Source organism: Glycine max, assembly GCF_000004515.6.
Source record: "Glycine max cultivar Williams 82 chromosome 11 unlocalized genomic scaffold, Glycine_max_v4.0 Gm11_scaffold_116, whole genome shotgun sequence".
Lineage (NCBI taxonomy): Eukaryota > Viridiplantae > Streptophyta > Magnoliopsida > Fabales > Fabaceae > Glycine > Glycine max.
In genome coordinates, this window is record NW_024464681.1 from 35803 (window position 1) to 55332 (window position 19530).

The 19530-nt window shown below is 33.7% G+C and overlaps 3 protein-coding genes across 5 annotated transcripts; 1 reads left to right on the top strand and 2 right to left on the bottom strand.

The window, feature by feature from the left end:
• The first annotated feature begins 2788 nt into the window (after positions 1–2788).
• GRF12 (growth-regulating factor) lies at positions 2789–5788 on the top strand. Of its 2 annotated transcripts, none has more exons than XM_003542518.5 (4): positions 2789–3086; positions 3225–3371; positions 3923–4175; positions 5205–5788. In XM_003542518.5, exons 1-4 carry the CDS (start codon positions 2879–2881, stop codon positions 5602–5604), a joined length of 1008 nt encoding a protein of 335 aa, XP_003542566.1. In that variant the 5' UTR covers positions 2789–2878; the 3' UTR covers positions 5605–5788. The 2 variants fall into 2 exon arrangements, with proteins under 2 accessions (XP_003542566.1, XP_006594200.1); XM_006594137.4 differs by having other exon boundaries at positions 3935–4175.
• A 2638-nt stretch (positions 5789–8426) lies between these two features.
• Positions 8427–11283, bottom strand: LOC100499649 (calcineurin-like phosphoesterase). 2 transcript variants are annotated; one of them, XM_041013697.1, is made up of 4 exons: positions 10520–11283; positions 9271–9338; positions 8929–9108; positions 8427–8809 (listed from the first exon to the last, which is right to left on the bottom strand). In XM_041013697.1, exons 1-4 carry the CDS (start codon positions 11034–11036, stop codon positions 8774–8776), a joined length of 801 nt encoding a protein of 266 aa, XP_040869631.1. In that variant the 5' UTR covers positions 11037–11283; the 3' UTR covers positions 8427–8773. The 2 variants fall into 2 exon arrangements, with proteins under 2 accessions (XP_040869631.1, NP_001237737.1); NM_001250808.1 differs by having other exon boundaries at positions 8603–8773; positions 10520–11036.
• A 1254-nt stretch (positions 11284–12537) lies between these two features.
• LOC100813470 (serine/threonine-protein kinase D6PKL1) lies at positions 12538–18661 on the bottom strand. The gene is made up of 3 exons (XM_003542511.5): positions 18404–18661; positions 15244–17217; positions 12538–13536 (listed from the first exon to the last, which is right to left on the bottom strand). Exons 2-3 carry the CDS (start codon positions 16992–16994, stop codon positions 12687–12689), a joined length of 2601 nt encoding a protein of 866 aa, XP_003542559.1. The 5' UTR covers positions 16995–17217; positions 18404–18661; the 3' UTR covers positions 12538–12686.
• Positions 18662–19530: the final 869 nt, after the last annotated feature.

The window sequence follows — 19530 nt, forward strand, 5'->3', positions numbered from 1 at the left end:
GATATTTTATTGAGAACTAATTCGGCCTAGTAATCCAATATAAGACTAGGTTGGCCCATAAAAATCTTAGCTTGAAGAAAATCCGGGTTGGTCTAACTCGATCTAGCTAATTTTGCACTCTGATGTGTGTTGACCAATTTGTAAATATTAAGTAAAAATGCCTATTTAGTTGAAGAGAAAAACAAGAATATGAATAAAAATATTTAAATTTAAATTTAAAAAATAGAAAAGAGATAAAATGTTAGAAATTTTTTAAAAGTTATATTTTCTTCATTTCAACTAAATAAATAAAATTATTACTATTTAGTATTTTTCTTTTTTTGACCAAACATAGTAATTTAAAGTGAGAAAAATTTTCATTTTAAACTAAAAAAATATATTTACTAGTAATATTTTAAAAATATATTTATTATGTAATAAATAATATTGATTTATTAAGAATAATTAAATATTTATTTAAATGAAAGCAAATCATCTTATTATAATTTTTATTTTTCATAAGAGTCTCATTTCTATCGATTCTTCCAATTTTTTCATTATTGGTTAAATAATACTATCAGGACTAACTAAACTTATATATATTTGTCCTTTCATTCTTTCCATAGATTAATATGTTTCTTTTTCTTTATCTTTTATATGCATTTTAGATGTATATTTTTTTTTTATAAAATAACAATAATAATTTTTTAATAATATTATGTTCTTGCAATGATTAGTAAACTTAATTGTACACTTTATCATTCAATTTTTATTATTTTATAAATTTTATTATTTAAGTTTTTAATTTTTATGCATTTTATTGGATACTAATGTGTTACTATAAAAGATTACTATCTTTTGTGAAACAATATCGATTTATTATTAACATGATGATAAAATGTGAAAAAATAAAAAATTTAAATGATGAAATTCATCAAATAATAACAATTAGATGGTAAAATATGTAATTAAGTTTAATTAGTGTAATTATTTTTTGACACCTACATCAATTATTTTGTTTTGTCATAAAAAAAAGGTTTATTTTCCCACATCCAACGCATCAAAAAAGGTTTGTTCTTTTCCTCAATCATAAAAAAATTATTTAAGTGATAAAATTCACAAATATGTAATTAAGCTTAATTAGTATAATTATTTTTTTAGACGCGTACATCAATTATTTTGTTTTGTCATAATAAAAGGTTTATTTGATATAGGGTAGTAGTAGTACTCAAGTGCTATAGTATAGTATTTGGAAAGAATCACAGAATGACAGCAGAGTGGCACAGTGACACAGTGTAAGTTGTTTCTTGTGGCTAGTTATGTATCCAGTTGCAGTTATTTTGTTACTTTTCAGATGAGATGTTTTTTTTTTTCCTCTCACCTGTATTGTCTCACGCCTGTCCTTTTCCCAAGTGCTGTAAGCCTTCCCCACTCTCCCTTCAAAACAAACTTTGCAGACAATCTTGTCAGAACCCTCTCTTTCTCTCTTCCTACCTCTCTTATCTTTTACCTTTTGCTTGGTTAGAAAAAAAAATTAATTTAAAAACCTAAAATGGATCTTATATTTTTATTTTTCTAATTTTTTATTTTAATTCAAATATTTTTTCTTTCATTTTTTTTACACAATCAAACTTACCTTTAGTCTTTTACTATCTATTTTCCATGTTCTTCTTATATCTCTATTTTAAAAAGAGAATTTAATTTTTATACTACTATTAATTAATTAAAAAAATAAAAAATTAAAGAAATGTGTAATATTATGTCTTAAAAATAATTATTATAAAAATTAACTAACAAAAATTGATCTAGTTGATAAAGATTAAACCTGTATCCTTAAGAATACATGTTTGAATTTTACTACCAATATAAGATGATAGGTGATTTGTAAGTATATTGGTAAGTGGTAAGTATTTTTTGAAACTTATCCCGAATGATCTAGTATGACCCAATTTACTTAAATTTATTGTAAAATATTTTTTTTTTGAAGGGAACAAAAAAATCTTATTATAAAAATTAATAGAGTTATTATACATATGATAATTTAGAATTACATGATAATGTAAATATATTTTAATTAAATTTTTATAAATATTTTTCAAAAATAAAAAAATGCAATAATAATGAGGGGAAATTATACTAAATTTCTTAAGATTTTCTTAAATGACACTTACTACATTCTTTTTAATTTTTTTTAAAAAATATCACTTCTTGTAAGATAGTATAAAAAACAACCCTTTAAAATTTTAGTATTTTTCTTTAATGTATATATGCCCTGAATACCAATTTCCCCTTAAATGTAACAAAAATCACATAGTAAAACAAACAAACAAAATGAAATAAATATAAAGAAAGACAAAACACTTCACTAATAATACATAGGAGAATTGTTGATAATGAGAAGAAATGTGAGTCCAATTTGAAGAAAATTTTAGGAGACATCAAGGTTTTAAAAATTGGTGGGTGATCATAATTTTAACTATTCACAATTTTGCACAAAGCATATAATATAATCAATACAAAATTGTAACTATGACTGTAATTTAAATGTAGAAAAAATTAATGTGATAACAAAAGTTTATCCTGTAAAAAAAAACAAATTCATATCTCATAAGACTTTATTAGTAAATAACATGTAAATAACTTTGGAAGTGCTTGAAGGTTGAGGCTTGATCCTGCCTCTCTTGATGAGTTTTCAAGACACTAAACTTGAAGTAAAAAAAAGGTTAGACTTTAATTTCACATAAAAGATTTTGCACCAAAATATTATAAAGGAAGTAAACGGCAGAGTCCTCTGCAAAAGTGTTACAAACCTGATCTGTCCATATCCAAAGTTTAATAACCGACCAAACCAAAAGCAGCACAAAGCTGAAAGCTCAATAGCTCTTCTCTCTCTCTCTCCATGGACTTGCAGTTGAAGCAATGGAGTAACCGGCATGAGTCAGAACAAGAACATTATTCCCCAAACATGCCAAAATTTCTCCCTCAACACCACCCACCACCATCTCCCTCTGCACTCCCTCTCTTTGTACCTGAACAACCCAACACCAAAGTCTGCACCCTGTCAGCATTTTCTGATTCCACACTACCTTCTGCTCCCAGATTTTCCAGTAAGATTGATTTAGCACATTCCTTTTGTTCTCTTTGGTAACAGAAACAAACAAAGTTGGATTGGCCTATATTACATATAGTAGTATCTTAGTTGCTCCCTTTTTTCAAAGGTTCTATTTTTGTTCATTTCTCATTAGGGATGGAGAGTTGCTTCAGCTTTGCACAGTGGCAAGAGCTTGAGTTGCAGGCTCTGATATTCAGGTACATGCTGGCCGGTGCTCCTGTTCCTCCTGAGCTCCTTCTACCAATCAAGAAAAGCTTCCTTCAACTTTATAACCCTCCTTGTAAATTTCTAACCCCATTTTTCTACTTGCTAATTATTTGACTATTTGACTAATATAAAGTGGCCATATTAATCCTCAATAAGTAAATCAATTGTTAACATTTCACCACATTTATTACTTATTTCGTTATGTATGTTGTAGAGAAAACTTAAATGTAGTTTCACGTGTGTTTTTTTTTTGTTTGTCAACCTGAATTGGAATTTCATTTTATTGCTTTAAATCATTAAGTTGAAGCCAAATAATAAATAGTTGCTTCAAATTTTTATCATAATTTTAGGGTCCAAAATTGATTCTAGGAGCTATCCAAACATACTATAAGGTGAAACTCTATTTCTGGTTGAAAACTGTGTAAAAGCAGCTATAAAACTGTATTTAAGTTTTATGCTATTTATAGTTGATTTGTCTAGTTTTGAGGTGTTGGCTTTAGAAGTGTAGTAGAATATGAAAGGCTCTTTTTTATGCCATAATCTTTATGCCCATCAAAGTTACTCCATTTTGGTGAGAAAATTGTGATGAAAGTTTTGATCTTGGGCATGTGTTTGAGGCATCAGTGTTGGAATCAGGGTACTACTGGGGAAGAGCAGCGCTGGATCCGGAGCCGGGGCGGTGCCGGAGGACCGACGGCAAGAAGTGGCGGTGCTCGAAGGACGCGGTGGCGGGTCAGAAGTACTGCGACCGCCACATGCATCGTGGCCGAAACCGTTCAAGAAAGCCTGTGGAACAACGTGATGGATCTCTTTCTGCTATAGCCTCCGTTTCTTCTTCACCCTCTTCTTCATTTAATCTCCTTCACCTCAGTGAAAGGTAAATTTTGAATCTAGATAGTTCACATTGTGAATTTTTTTGGTTTTCTTTTATGTTTGAACTGTGTATAATGAAATTTCAATTGGTGCAATGAATGAGCTTGATCTAATTTGGTGGCACATCCTATTACTCTCTGAGTGTTATTTTAGTTGTTATTTTTTTAATATTAATTTGTGATTTAATAATATCAAAATGTAGAGATGGTAAATTGGATGGTTTAGTTACAGGACACATTGAATCAGATAAAAAAAAAATCAAACTCAATTCAGACTTTTAAAATGAAGCTCTAACCTAGTAAAAGCTTGATTTCTTAGCTTAAAGTTTAAGCTCAAGTCCTAATTTCCTCATATTGAGGTTGTTCTGGTTAGTCCATACTCCAATCCACTTTGCCACCTATACAAAAAAGTTAATTAATTTTTGAATAATTTCTCAAGAAATAAACACACCAATGTAACTGCTAGATAGGTAGTTGTAACTGTACATAACAGTTTATAAGAATATTTTAATAGAATGACGAGAACTGGTACACAATATAGGAATTGGTACAATCAATTATTGTACCCTAAACAACAAATAAAACGAGTCAGAGGGACTTTTTTTTTGTTAATCTCGTGGTGTTTCTAAGATTACTTAACTGACAGTCAAAACTAGTTAGAGGTTGAAAATGTTCCTTATTGAGTAAATAATCAACCATGAAATTTGATATGCATAAATGGTAGGAAACCCTGATCCTACCTAGCTGTTATGTCTCATATATACTTGGAAAAGATTTAAAAACTTTATTGTGCATAAATAGGCCCCAAACTTTCTTGGTAGACCAAATTTAGAAACAATGTTACCCTTGTCACCTTGTGTTCCATGGCCACATTTTTTTGTCCCTTTTTCCTGAATGCCCTTGCTTGATAACTAAGGTGTGTTTGGATAAAAGTTAAGTTGCTGTTTTGGTGCATTAGAATGCATGTTTTTTTCATTTAACAAGCTTCTAACTGCAATCCAAACACACACTAAGTTGTTTTGATTTCTCTGTAGTTCCTCTGGGGCCAAGAGTGACAACAAGAGCTTCTTTGAAAACCATGATCATGTGGATGGGGATGGAAATTCAGCCAAATCTGATGGCCATGTCTTGAGGCATTTCTTTGATGATTGGCCAAGGACACTGCAAGAGCCTGACAATGGTGAAAGCAATGGTTGCCAGAACAACAACTCAGGAACATGTCTTTCTATGTCAACACCAGGAATCACTTCCTCGGATGTGTCGTTGAAATTGTCCACTGGCCATGGAGAGGATGCGTGCCACGCGGCCTCAATGGGAGGACCACTTGCAGAGGCATTAAGATCATCCACCACCAGCTCCACTTCTTCACCAACCAGTGTTCTGCTTCAGTTGCCTCCTAGTTCTGCTTCTGAGGCTAGTTTCATTAGCACCTAAGAGTTGGTGGAGTTTGTGAGGTTTTTTGGGTTTACTTTTGAGAATTCTTGGACATGTATGTTGCAAGTAGAGAGACAGTTCCAACATCAGCATGATTAGTGAGTTTAGATAACATATTAGAATCAATTATATCTCGCAAAATCATGGTGATACTATGAAAAAATATAAGCAACTATTTATTGCATTGTCTTTACTATTCATCCCAAAGTGGGAATTGTTATTTCCACTCTCACTTTCTGCCACCAATACACTCCCCTTTGCTTGGTTTTATTCAAAAATACCACTGACAAATACACTTCCCATCTGTCACTGATCTCTCCATGACCAGCGTTCGATCGTCTTTTCAAGGCTTCAAGGCCAAATTTTGGATTGAATGAACTTGGTTGTTGAGTGGGGGCTATTCTCAGTTTCATTCTCGTGTATTTGTTGGCACATGGAACCTACCATGACATCATGTTTGAGCTCGGTAACTATTCAATTCTGGATAGGTTAGGAGCCATGGTTTAGAAAAGGGCTAATTTTGTTGATGGCTTTGGTGTTCGGGCAGTAGGAACTACAATTTCAAATGCATGAAGCATCATTCAATTTGGCTTGTTTCAAAGTGGTCTACGAAAATTCTCGATGCCTGCAAAAAGCTTCAAAGGACATATTCCCTTGTGTCTGTCACCGAAGACAAGTTTGGTGCTGTGAAGGACCCTTTGGATTTCAACCCTTGTTGTGGGGAGAAGGAATGGTGTTTATGGATGTTGCCTCCCAAATGTGTGCTCTTGATTTGATCGAAGAGGGAGGTGTAATCTAGAGAAGCTTTTCTAATGATCAGGGGAGTTTATTTTTTTTGGGAATAATTGGAATGAAAAATTAAAAGGGGAGTGTATTAGCAGGAAGAGGGAGTGAATATAGCAATTAGCAAAATTAATGGATTATTTCTTATCAGGAAGTTAATTCAATCCCAAACACACTACATGTCTTACTAATGAGAAAAGCTAGATTCCTCCTAGTTAAGTGAATAACGGAATTTACCACTTGTTTGCCTGATAATAAATAGGAAACAAACACCTTCGGATAATGAACAAGTTGAGCTTGTAGTTAGCATATGTTGGCATGGTCTTGTTTCTTTAACCAAATCCATACTTTAAGAGCACAGCATAAAATGCCTCGATTGGTACAACTCGTTTTAAAAAAAAAAATATAAAAAAACATATAAATAGTCACCTGCAAAATATTCCGAGGTAAAGTTCCTCATATGCTTATATGGGAGAAGCCATAACCGTAAAAAAAATAGATGAAAAAGGACAACTAATAAACAACACATTGGCATGCTTGTGTGTCAGCCGCCAAGCACATGCACACATGAGTTCTGAAAAGTCACGAGGAGGTGATAGTGATATCTTAAACTGTTAAAATACCCATATAAACTTCACTTTTGACCCAAGTATTATGATTCAATCCTAATCCATGTTCTGAAAATTGCTTGCTGTGTAAGTTCACTATAATTACTAAAGTATAATGATACTTTAAACTGCTAAAATACAGCGGAAAGAAAAATAAAACCAGTGCATATGACTAGGCATTAGATGTTAGTAAAATTATGTGTATCTTGGACTATTGCGTGTCATGAAAATTAGTAGAAGTTGACAAGAAATAAGCACATAGAGAAAGGAGGAAACTAAAGGCACACTAATACTAAAATTCCAAATCATCAATCTAAAAGGCAAGAAATATATATAGAAAGACTAAGGCAGGATGAAATGTGTATTTTGTTCCCTTACTATAAACATGATTTAGCTTCCATATGATATGATCATTGTTGAATAAAGAATCTTTATAAAAATATAAAGTTGAAAAATGATACCATTCAATCAGCGAGAAAGCCATACTAGAAAGCACGGAAAAATGAAAACTGTTTTCCCATTTTTCTGGCTATTTTGTATATATTGGACACACTGATTGCTGTACTAAAATGATATCTTTAGGTTTTATAAGTCATCAGCTTTAAGACTGGAATCAGAACATAAACCCAGGGAATATAAACTAGTAATTGCATAAATTGTGATTCAAGTGACCCAGAAACTACCAAGTCAAATCTATGCCAGTATTTATAAACACTGTTAATGTTTCCGGAAATTATGATGCCAATGCCGTTAGGATGTTATTGAGCTTCCCTTGGAAAACCAATCCGCTCAGAATAGAAGGACAATGAATGAACAGCCTTAACATTTAACAACTCAAATCATTGGCAAATCTTACCACATAAAGTATAACAGGAAGAAAGTCACAAATGCTTACCAGGAGGCCTAATGTCTTTAACTAGTTTTAATACGACTCCAACGCTCGACACATACAAATTTATTGTATAAATTTTTTGACTATTTTATTAAACAAAACATTGAATAAAAAATGTTACATTAATTTGGTTGACTTAACCGTGAAGAAAATGCACTTAAAGTTGGGTGCATAGCAAAAAAAATATATGATTTTGAGATGGGAAAATATATATGCTGTACCAATAAGTAATAAATAACAATAATTCAAAAGTTTTGCTGCCAGTGTGTTCATTGATGCTTGATTCAATTCCCTGCAATGAAAAAAAGATTTAGAAAAGTTTCACAATTTACAAATAGTGATAATATGTAAGAATTAGCTTGCTATAATAATTTGAGCTTCATTATTCATATAATGAGCCTAAAATCTAACTTGAGCTTATTTATTTAGCAAAATAAAGTTGATACTAACATGCCAAACTCAAATAGTTCATAAATAAATAAGTCATTGACATTGCACTTGTCATTTCAAAGGCGAAAGACTCAGATCCATAGCGTTGATGAAAGGAATAGTTCAGAGCTTCATTAAAAATCAGAACAAGAGGATAAGCCATCTAAATGTATCTCGTGTTTCAGATCAACAACACGCAATATCTCATCTCTATGAGCTCATGAGATCTAAAAGCTGAACAGCTTGACTACGCCGTATAAAAGCAAAAAATATCACAAATATGAAACTATTTTGCTAATTCATCTGTATCACGAATAATCTTCATTGAAGGAAGAATAATTGCAGCCACTGGTCTATCTTTATATCCACCACCTTCATCAATGATCAGCCTTAAGCCTTCTACATGGAGTTTCGCGTGGTGACCACTAACAACAATGGCTGGACTTGCAGTTAGTTCCTACAAGAAAACGGTAAGCCAACTTATTTGAAGAAGCTACAAAAGCAGAAGGAAACATGCCTTTAGTCTTTAAAAATGTAAAGTTTTCTGATATTAGTCCCTATTTAAACCCATATGATGTTGCAGTAATATTATAATATGAAGCAAGCTATCACCTCTGGAATATCCCAAACACTCTTTCTCCCACTTAGAGCCTCCACCTTAGGCACCCGAGTATCCCGAGCTTTCAAAAGTTTTAACTGCTCTTTCACATCTTTTCCTTTCTCCAAACCAGCATGAACAGCAATCAATTTGCAGCATTTAACTCCATCATCAGTGTTCACAAAGACATCGTCCTAGTAAAACATGATCCAGAGAGCTTTCAGCATTTGTTCATTTAATTCACATCAGTAAGCAAACGAAACAAGGATTGCTGAACCAAGGGAAAACCAGACAATTTAGAAATCTGTCATATGATACGACTACAAGCACAAAGAGGCAAACAAAGTAAGCCCCACCTCTTCATGGACCCAAACCAAATCAGCAAGAAATTTCTTGTGATCATCAGGAACAGCCTTAACCAAATCTGCATTCAATGAAGTGCCCTTCAGTCCAGGAAATTACAACACTAAATTTTCTAGAAAGGGCTATTTACACTTCAAAACTTGTGGAGTATTATTTACTCATACATTTATAATTTTATAGCAGTGATAATTCCTGTGCTAAATAAACATAATTCAACTATGTCATTCAAAGTGAACCTGAAGTATATAAAGCCACACATACTAAGTTACAAACTAAGCCACAGCATAATCCATAAATCCAAGCACATTTCACCAACACCTCAACATTATTTTAGTTTTTATTCCAAAACCTTGACATATCAAAATACCACAATTAACAGAAGAGCAGCATTCCAGATTCAAAATACTACCTCCGTTTAAATACCCAATTACCTAATTCATTAAGATTAAGAAAAGTGGTTAACTTAGTTGATAGCAATAAATTTATCCTAAATTTATATACTTTTCCAAAAATACATTCTCTTTAATGCTTATCTTTCTTCTAAATGCATGTAAATATAACCTCTCTTTTATTTAATTAGAGATATTTTTAAGTAACTGAAAAATGTAAAATAATTAAAAAATAATAAAATAATGATTTATTTAAAAAAAAGTAATAAAAAAATTGAATAAATATATTGAAGATAAAAATAAAAGAAAAAATAAAAAACTATAAGCTAGCGTTTTATACATGTTTCAAAAGGTACTATTTCAAGTTTCAAAAAATGTTAAAATTTACTAAAGAAAATCTATCTACCAAATAACTAAACAAGTTTTTCAAGTAACAAAAAAATGTTAGAAACTAACTAAAATATCTTATCCAATATGATCATAGCCAAAGTAACTACCAACTACTTTTTTACCTTTCAGCTTGCAGCTAACATTTTAGTTAATTTTATCGAGCATAACTGAAATTGCGTTTAAAACAGTAATTTATAACTTTTTATATTTTCTTACATTTCTATTCTTAATATATTTATCTAATTTCTTAATTACTCTTTAAATAAATAATGATCTTATTATCATTTGTCATTTTAATCAGTAATTTCATTACTTAATCTTATATAATAAATAGTTTTTCAGCTATGAATTAGTAAATAACTTTATGCTTCAAACCAACTTTCCAACGCTAGTTTTGCTTAAGATAGCCAAAAAAAGAAAAAGTATGAAGTGAAGGAAGGAAGAGAGGAGGGTTACCACTTACCGGCGGAGCCATGGGGAACTCCATAGGACTCAAAGGTTGGTCCAGCGTCATAAATGGAGCCCTGATACTCCGTCCCCTTAACCGTGTTAAACTTCACCTTTATCTTCCCACTCCACCTCCTCCCTTGCAGGTGCATGTCCTCGTACCCTTCCCCCTTGAACCACCCTTCGCGCTCCTCGCTCGCCTCGTATTCCCTCCACCCCTCCGAGAACCCACACCCATCCGCCGGCGCCGGGAGGAGGCGGAGGAAGGCCGCGAAGGCCAAGTCGTGGTTGCCGCAGAGGAACACGTGCTTCTGCCGCGGGTAACGCGAGGGTAAGGAGATCAGGAAGTCGATGACTTGGCGGGTGGCGGGCCCTCGGTCGCAGTAGTCGCCGAGGAAGATTAGGGTTGCGGTTTCGAATTCGGATCGGTCGAGGCTGCCTTCGAGGTTCTTCCAGAGGCTTTGGAGCTTTGTTATGAAGCCGTGGATGTCGCCCACGCAGATGACTGCTCTGGTTTTTGGGGGCTCTGACATTGATGCCAGTTTGATTGCTTTGGTTTTCGTGGGATTTGCTTTGTGTACGTAAACTTACCCTAGAGGACCAGATTGAGATTCTTGTGGATCTGTTGCATTCTAATTTATTTTATTTTATTTTATTGAGAAATAACGTGGTTCTCATTTGATTTTTGTACACAAGTTTGTCAAAAAAGCTGGTAAAGAAAAATAATTTTGTCATTTTTTCTGTGCTGCCAAAGGTAATTTCGCTGGCAGTATTGAGAATTGAACAATAGATTCTCCTATAAATCTTCCTTAAAACAACATGTTAGTGCAAGGTTTCTAACTCCGTTTAAGACATAATAATATTGAAGTTTCTCTAAAAAAAATTATTGGAGTTCTACATTTTGCGTGTGATGTAGTGGCAGATTATTTTAAAGTTTAATAAAATTAATTTTATTTTAAACTGTTAAACGTAATTAGAATTTGTACTTAAATTAATTTGAATCACGTATTTTATATTAAAACAAACGGCCAATAATCATAGTATCGTACCCAAAATGATACACTTCTAAAACAACGGACTAAGATTCCCTGCATTTAAAAAGCAACTACATGAGCCACAATTTACCAGTGTTCAGAATTTTTGTAGTTGTATTTTCTTTAATTATTTAATGCATATAGTTTAATTTAATTTCAATAGCCAAGATTAATTTTTTTTAAAAGAAATATAGCTAAGATTTGATCCAGTTATTCTTGTCACTGCAGAATCCACGCTCCTAAGCTAAATGAAACAATCATAGTCGAAGCTATGCAAGGCGCAAAGTTGAAAGTAGCTTGAACACCAGTTCAGAACTTTATCAAAGAAGAAAGTACAAAGTCCAGTTAAATTTTTTACTCTGCAGTTAATTAATTATCACCTTTTATCCCCGTATGGACATCATCATAGATTTGGAAAGACAGGCAAGAAACAGCACAAATCTGAAGATATAGCCGAATCAATCATCAGAAATCCCTCCCGGCAATTCATGGTAGAATAGAATAGCCAATCTGTCCCACATGCATAATATCTCGAGAAAAAGTTTGTGAAGTACATTCTTAAACTTTTAAAATGTACAATTTCATACTTTCTGTCATCCTCTAAATGATTTGATTACATGGTAATTTCATGACTGATTTAGCCAAAATTATCGTATAACCTAAGTGCATGTTTAACACATTGGTACACCCTCCTTCAAGCTCACGGAGTGGGTCACATGGCAAAAGAATATAATAGTAATCATATTACAAACCAAGTGATCAACTATCACATTCTGAAGTTGCCATTTTAGAATCCAAAAATCTTTTTAAAAGCCAACTTGAATTACTTCTAGGATTATTCTTACTTGATGTGGAAGGATCTTGCTTAGACATACTGTTAACAAAATTCTTTAATCTACTCCAGCATAGGAACTGGATGAGAATGACATTTTTTTGTTCCAAGGGATTTATGTTCTCTCAGATTGCGATAATAAAGTTGCCGTATAACCTGAAATTCCTATACCTCAAAAAGCACATTTTACCCTGTTATAATCAAAACTAATATACAACATAGGCTTACATAATTGTTGCAGCTCGACACATGAAGCATAGAGCTGAAAACAAGTGAATCCATAACAAGAATGCCACTCTTGCCAAAGAGCAGTCTCTTCAAAACAACTCAAATTCCACTAGCTCTCCTGCTGCATTACACTCTACATACTTAACACCCTTGCCCTGGGACTGTAGGGTCATCTCTGAAACTCCAAATTCACGTAAGTCTGGCAGTTCTGGTGGGATAGCGCAACGTATTAATGCCCAATTCAGGCCTTCAAAGAAGGGGTGCTGTTTTATCTCAGCAGCCCCTTTCTCTGAACCCAAACGATTTTCAGGCTCTTTAACCAACAACCCTCTAATGAGATCCCTCCCTTGGATACTAACAAATGGGGTGTCAGGGAATCTGAGACCTTGCAACACCACGTTGGCTAATGTTTCTTCATTATTAGAACCTTTAAAGGGTGTTCTACCATATAAAAGTTCATACAGAAAAACACCGAATGTCCACCAGTCAACTGCCGCTCCATGTCCCTCTCCTTTGATGATCTCAGGCGCCAAGTATTCATGAGTACCAACAAATGAATTTGATCTTGCATCTGTGGGCTCAGCCACAAGCTGTGGCAACGATCTGAGCTGAGCAGCAAGATCAGTTTTTAATTTCCTTGCTTTTGCGGCAGGAGGCAGGATTCTTGGGCTGAAGCACGGAACTTGACAGGCTGGTTCAATACAGAATGGCTCAATGCAACTTGATTGTGCACAAGGACCAGAAATCTTAGCAGGATCCACATCAGAAGATGACTTCAGAAGTGTTGGGCTAACATCACACCTTAGCGACAGATCAAAATCTGTGAGCATAATGTGGCCGTCTTCTCGAACGAGAATGTTTTCAGGTTTCAAATCACGGTAAACCACTCCAAGCATGTGCAAGTACTCCAAAGCAAGAAGGACTTCGGCAACATAAAACCTGCATGTACAGAGATTCTTGTGAATACAATATCCCTTTCAATTATGGTAGCTATTGAAGCAATTTGCACCAGAATAGACAGTATATTTACGATATATTTGTTGAAAAATTGCATGCATATATAAGGGCAATTATTAATCAAGACCAAAAGCACACTTGTGTAATGCACCTAATTTTAATCATTGTTTTGATAGATTTTACTTTTTAAAACTAAATTGTTAGTTTTAATTGTTTTTTTATCAGCTTAATCTTGTTTGTGAAAAACACAAATAATACTTAGACACACACACACACACACACACATATGTATATATATATAATTCTTTTTAATTAGCTTAATCTTGTTGGTGAGGTTAAAGAAAAAAGTAACTTCACTATTTGCAATGACAAGCAATCCACTCTGCAAGAACAATGTCATACCCCAGTGTCATGCTTCATGGACATCGCCCAAATACAAATCCACGAATGTATATAAGCTGACAGAAAAAACTGACACCAGAAAGCAGATGCCAATTTATGAGTGCAGTAGGAAGTTAATACTACCAATCAATAATTGAAAAGCCTATTTTTCAATGCTATAAACAAAGTGGCCAACAAGAATTGAGATCACCCTAGCTAGAAGTGAATGCTGCAAGGATTAAAATATTCAGGGTACAATGGCATTGAGAAGCCGGTAGCTTAGTAAGTGAATAGAGATTGAAGTGTACATTTTTGGCTGAAGTATGGACAAAAGAAACATGCATCACACAAGTTAGTTGCATGACAGCAAATCGAGACAGCAGTAGTAACATGATATATTCCTTAAAAAGCCTCATCAATCAGTAATCAAAGTCACTGGCAGGATTTCAGAACCTAACTCCGATGGGAACTGAGATCCAAGTGAGTTAGGAAACGGTCCATCAATGAAACTGAGGTAGTTAATATTAGGAGCATTTGCGATAGAAAACAACTTATCCTGTATTAGCAGTAATGTATTAGAAACTACATAATGGAAATTATTCATAGAAAATAATTGATGATAGTTATGCATTAGGAGTATATCTGATAGTAAGGTGTGTAATTAGGTAATTTGTAAATGAGCTATTATTTGCACGTAGCGGACAGAAAATAATCTATCGAGACTTTGTCTCTGGGACAGCAAGTGTATTGCTTACTATGAGTGATTTGTGTTGAGTATCATTTTATTAGCTTATCAATTGATGTTCTATCATTTTTCTAGTCTTACTAAAGAAATGTCTATCCAGAAAGGGTGAATGAGTACTTAACCAGGTATCCTGAAGCATAATTACAGTGAAACAAACTGTTGACACTTTTTCATAATTTTGCAATTTAAAAGGCGAAAACAGATTTTGTTTTCCCAGTTATAAAAGCTGCACCCATATTTATATCCTGAAATGCACCATTTTAAAATTCATACAATCGTATTATACATGGTGCAGCAACTAAGCATATATTATATTATATGAAATCAACATATCAAAGTTTAAAACCTTATTGCCTGCACTAGATAAACCAGAAATGAAAGCACATTTCAGCAACTATGAGAATTAAACAAATTTGATTGTGCCAAGAAATAATACTCAAGGAATCATAGCATTTGTTGAATTCCTAAAAATTTAGTAAGCAAAAGGTAGCTTATGATATAATTATGGCCAAACAGAAAAGAAAATCCTAGTATATTACTGGACAGATTCTCTTAGTATGTACCTAGCTGCTGGCTCTGAAAAACTTCTGCCAAGCTGCTTCTGCCGTAGAACATGAAGATCACCACCTGGACAATACTCCATGACCAGACATGACAAATTATCTGATGTAAACTGAGCATACAGTGTTGGAAGAAAAGGATGATCCAGCATCCTCAATATTTCTCTTTCTGTTTGAGCCCTAGGCGTCTTCTTCCTTCTTGCCAAAAATTCATTGTCCATCACCTTAATAGCAAACAAACAATTTTTGCCAATTAGTTCAGCAAGATATACAGTCCCAATGTCTCCACAACCTAGCTTCTTCAAAAGATTGAAGTGTCTCAAGCCCAAGACTCCATGCTGCATTTGAGCATGTCTTATGGCTTTCCATCTAACATCCTTCGACATGTGAGGCCTATTGCCACAACTAGACCCACTGAGATTACTCTCATCACTGGTACTTGTACTACTACTGTAGTCACCTTGGCTACTCTTTGAACTTTGTGAAAATTCAAGTTGCTCTTTCAATACGGTGTTCTTTTTCACTTTTGTAACTTCTCTGCTGCTATTACAGCCAGCTGATGCTGCGCCAGAGTGCACATTAACAGAGTTTATTCCCTCTCCAGGACTGAGAGAGTCCAATGATGTAACACCTTCGTTGTTTTCAATAGCACACCAACATCTCTCACAAACAAGTTGAGTTGTACCAGAAACTGACTTGTTATTTACTTCATTGGATGTAGGATCAAATAAAGCAGAAACTGAATCCTGCTTTACTTTTTTCTTTCCAAATTTTTTGTTCTTGATAAATGATTTAACTGTACGAGGGGCATTGCGTGACAGTTTGCACACTCTATTGCCATTTACTGAAGTAGATGAGGAAGAGACTGTTTGTAACCTACCTTTCCGCCCACTGTTTGATGCAGAGGCTTTATTTCCTATCTTTTTAGGGGAAGAAGCATTTTCGGGAAACTCTAATTTACTTCCATTGGTGTTACAACTAGATGAAGAAGATTCAGATGTTTGTTTTTCTATTTGAGCAGGCTCTGATGACTGTGATAGAACCCCAACTTTACTTGATGAACTAGCCAAGTCACTTGGCATCAATGAAGCCCCAGTATCATTTTGTGTAGTTGCAATTGCAGCAGCAATTTTGGAAGATTGAACATTTGGGCTCAGTGAAGTGCTTTTAACAGTTGGATGAGACTGGGAAGCATTATCCAAGGAAAGTGAGTTGCTCTCTTCTGGCACTAGAGATATTTCACTTGTACTCCCTTTACTCTCAGCATTAGAAGGCCCAGATCGTCTACCTTCAACTACAACTGAGTTGTACAATGTCTGTATCTTCCCAACCTCAGATATTCGTGGAGAAGCAGTTGACTTTGATAATCTTTTCATGGCAGCCATTTCTGATGCCTTAGATATACATAGGTCTCTTAATGCCTGCTTCAAAGTAACAGGCTCAGAAGGTCCAATCCGTGGGGACCGAGAAGCACCCACTGTAGTTGGTTTTTTGAATGCACTTTTCATCTTAGGGCTTGTACCATCTTGTAAAATGCCTAAATCCCTTGATGAAGATTTAAGAGTAATTGATTCAAACAGCTTATTAATATCATCATCTAGATTACCCTTATATCCCAGTTTCTGCACAGGATGCTTCTGATTTTTCTCATCCAAGCTATATCCAGAATTGGACTGACATATACCTGCATGTTTCTCTGTATTTAGGTCTTCCCTTACTTCGACAATTTCACAAGTGCCAGAGAATGAACCCATTAGAGATAAACAGTAGCACTCACTTTTGTGCGGTAGAAGTAACAGAAAAAGTCTATTCTACTTTATTTCTCATGCAGTGTATCAAACACCATAAACTCACAACTCAAGGAGAGTGAACCTGTGCAATCCAACTTTCAGAATCGAAACCATTGTTTCGATCAAATCAAATTTATAAGTCCGAATGGAATATCCACCTCTTTACCAGCTACGTGACATTGAAACCCTGATGCAAAGGCCAACATTTGAATGCATCAGCAAACCAAGAGGAAATATAAAATTGTAAATTAACTAATAAGAAACAAGGAAGGACACAAATTGACCCCAAAAAAAGAAAGAAAGAAATCAAATGAAAACAAAGATGGACAAGATAAAAAATTCAAAATGACGAGAGAAGCTACAAAATAGTAACCCATAAGCCATTCACTTGTAGGACAAGTGTCAAATGCAAGGAACACAAGTCAAACTGCACATGGATGACGGAACCACAAGATACTGCAAAAAATCTAACTTCTATTCCTCTCCAAAATTCTAACAATTCTGCCCTCCCTGAAATTAATGTGAAGATGAGACTACAAGACAATCTATCTCATAAAATACAAGAATTTTAAATATTCAGTTTTTATGATAAACCAAAAGAACATAACTAGAGACAAACCAAGGACTAAATAACAAGGTATTCAAAAATGAGTTTTGCATTCAATCTGGATAGTTCGCAAAATGTAATTGACATGCATTCAAGCACAGGATCCAACTTATTCAAGCACAACAATCGCCCTTGACGATTATGCTACATATAAAACCAGCATCAAGTAAAAACTGGTTCCCTGCTATTTTCTCATCAATTCAAAGTTTTCACCAATCAGTGAAATCAACAAAACAGATAAAATCAAACCATAGTCGTAAGCCGATTCTTGTTCATGTTTACTGCAACATTATCCAGTTAACAAAAAGTACGGACACTAATCAGAATCAACTATAGGATCGACATACCTCCCAAAAAAAACTCTAAAACACACACAACACTGAAGGTGATTTTAAAAGAAAAATTAAATCAAAATTTCAAACAAAACCATTCAGCTACATCCCAAAAAAAAAATCCAATAAAATTCATCGCAAAGTGATTCAAAATTTCAAAAAATATAATTAAAAATGCCGTTTGTTTTTGTTCCTTCCAGAAGGTAGAATCCAAGAGCAGCAGCAGCTTCTTCTTCTTCCTTTTCAAAGTGAAGTTCCGAAACCACAAAAAGAAAAGTTCGAAATCTCAGTTAACGGAATCAGGCAAAACAACACAGTGATGAGTGAACATGAACGAACATCAAACAACACCGTTAATCGGAGGCTAACGGAACGAGACATCACAAATCAAACGGTTCAGGCACGAAACGCAATCGAAAACACAGAAGCCGCACCTGCAAGCAAGCAAAGGCGAAGAAACGATGCGCATTGAACAAACGGAATCCACAGCCCAGAGAAAAACAATCCAGATGAGAAACAGAGAGCGAGAAACCCTAGGCGAGCATGGAAGTGATGGAATGGAAGAAACTCAAAGGTAGAGAGAGAAAGAAAGAGAAAGAGAAGACGAAGACGAAGATGCACGATTTTTATTTTCTTCTGTTTTCTGTTCCACTTTCAGAACTGGCACTGATTATTTTGTACAAACAGGACCCATGTTCTCACACACAAAATATTCCTATAACTCAAAAATAAAATAAAAGATATACTAATATTTTTATAATTTCGTATTGTATTATATTAATTATTAATCATTTTATTAATTGTTTAATTCTGGAATATAATTTTTCAATATTAGAATTTAAACTAGTTCATAAATGAAAATAAATATGTATTGTCAAGGATATAAATCACTATAAAATTTTATCCGTTTAACAAATGATTTTGAATTTAAATCTTAAATATATAATATATTAATTAAATATTAAAAGAGTGAAGTTTTACTCATGAGATTTTTTTATTAATAAGAATTAAAATCAAATAATAAAATTTACAACAAATTGTGTTAGATTCAAATGAAATTATTTCTACTATGATATTTAAGAATTTATTATAGAAACTTATGTTTTTTAACTAAATTATCATAAATCTTGATATAAAATAAATCAGGTTAAAAGAAGAATATTTATTTTGTGTGTGTTTATTATTCTCGACGGAGAGTAATTATTATTTTTTATTTATTAATGTCATAGTAAAAAAAATATTAGTTATTTTAAAAAAATAAATATAGGAAAATAAACATTTCTTTCAAAGAAAGGTAGCAATAGAATTAAGTTATTCAAAATGACGTTCAAGTCATTTTGTCGCGTTTGGCTCACCGGCTTGAAAATTTGGGGATCTCAGATTTGCCTTCCCTCATTAAATAATAACGTGATTTTAAATGTTAAAATACTTTATATAGTATCCGATGCTCTTTCTTTCTTTTTATTTATTTGGTTTAAGTATAAGAAGCTGATATTCCATGCGATTTGATACACTCGTACAAGGAAGAGGTTTGTGATTGTAAGTATTATCTCCATTAGCC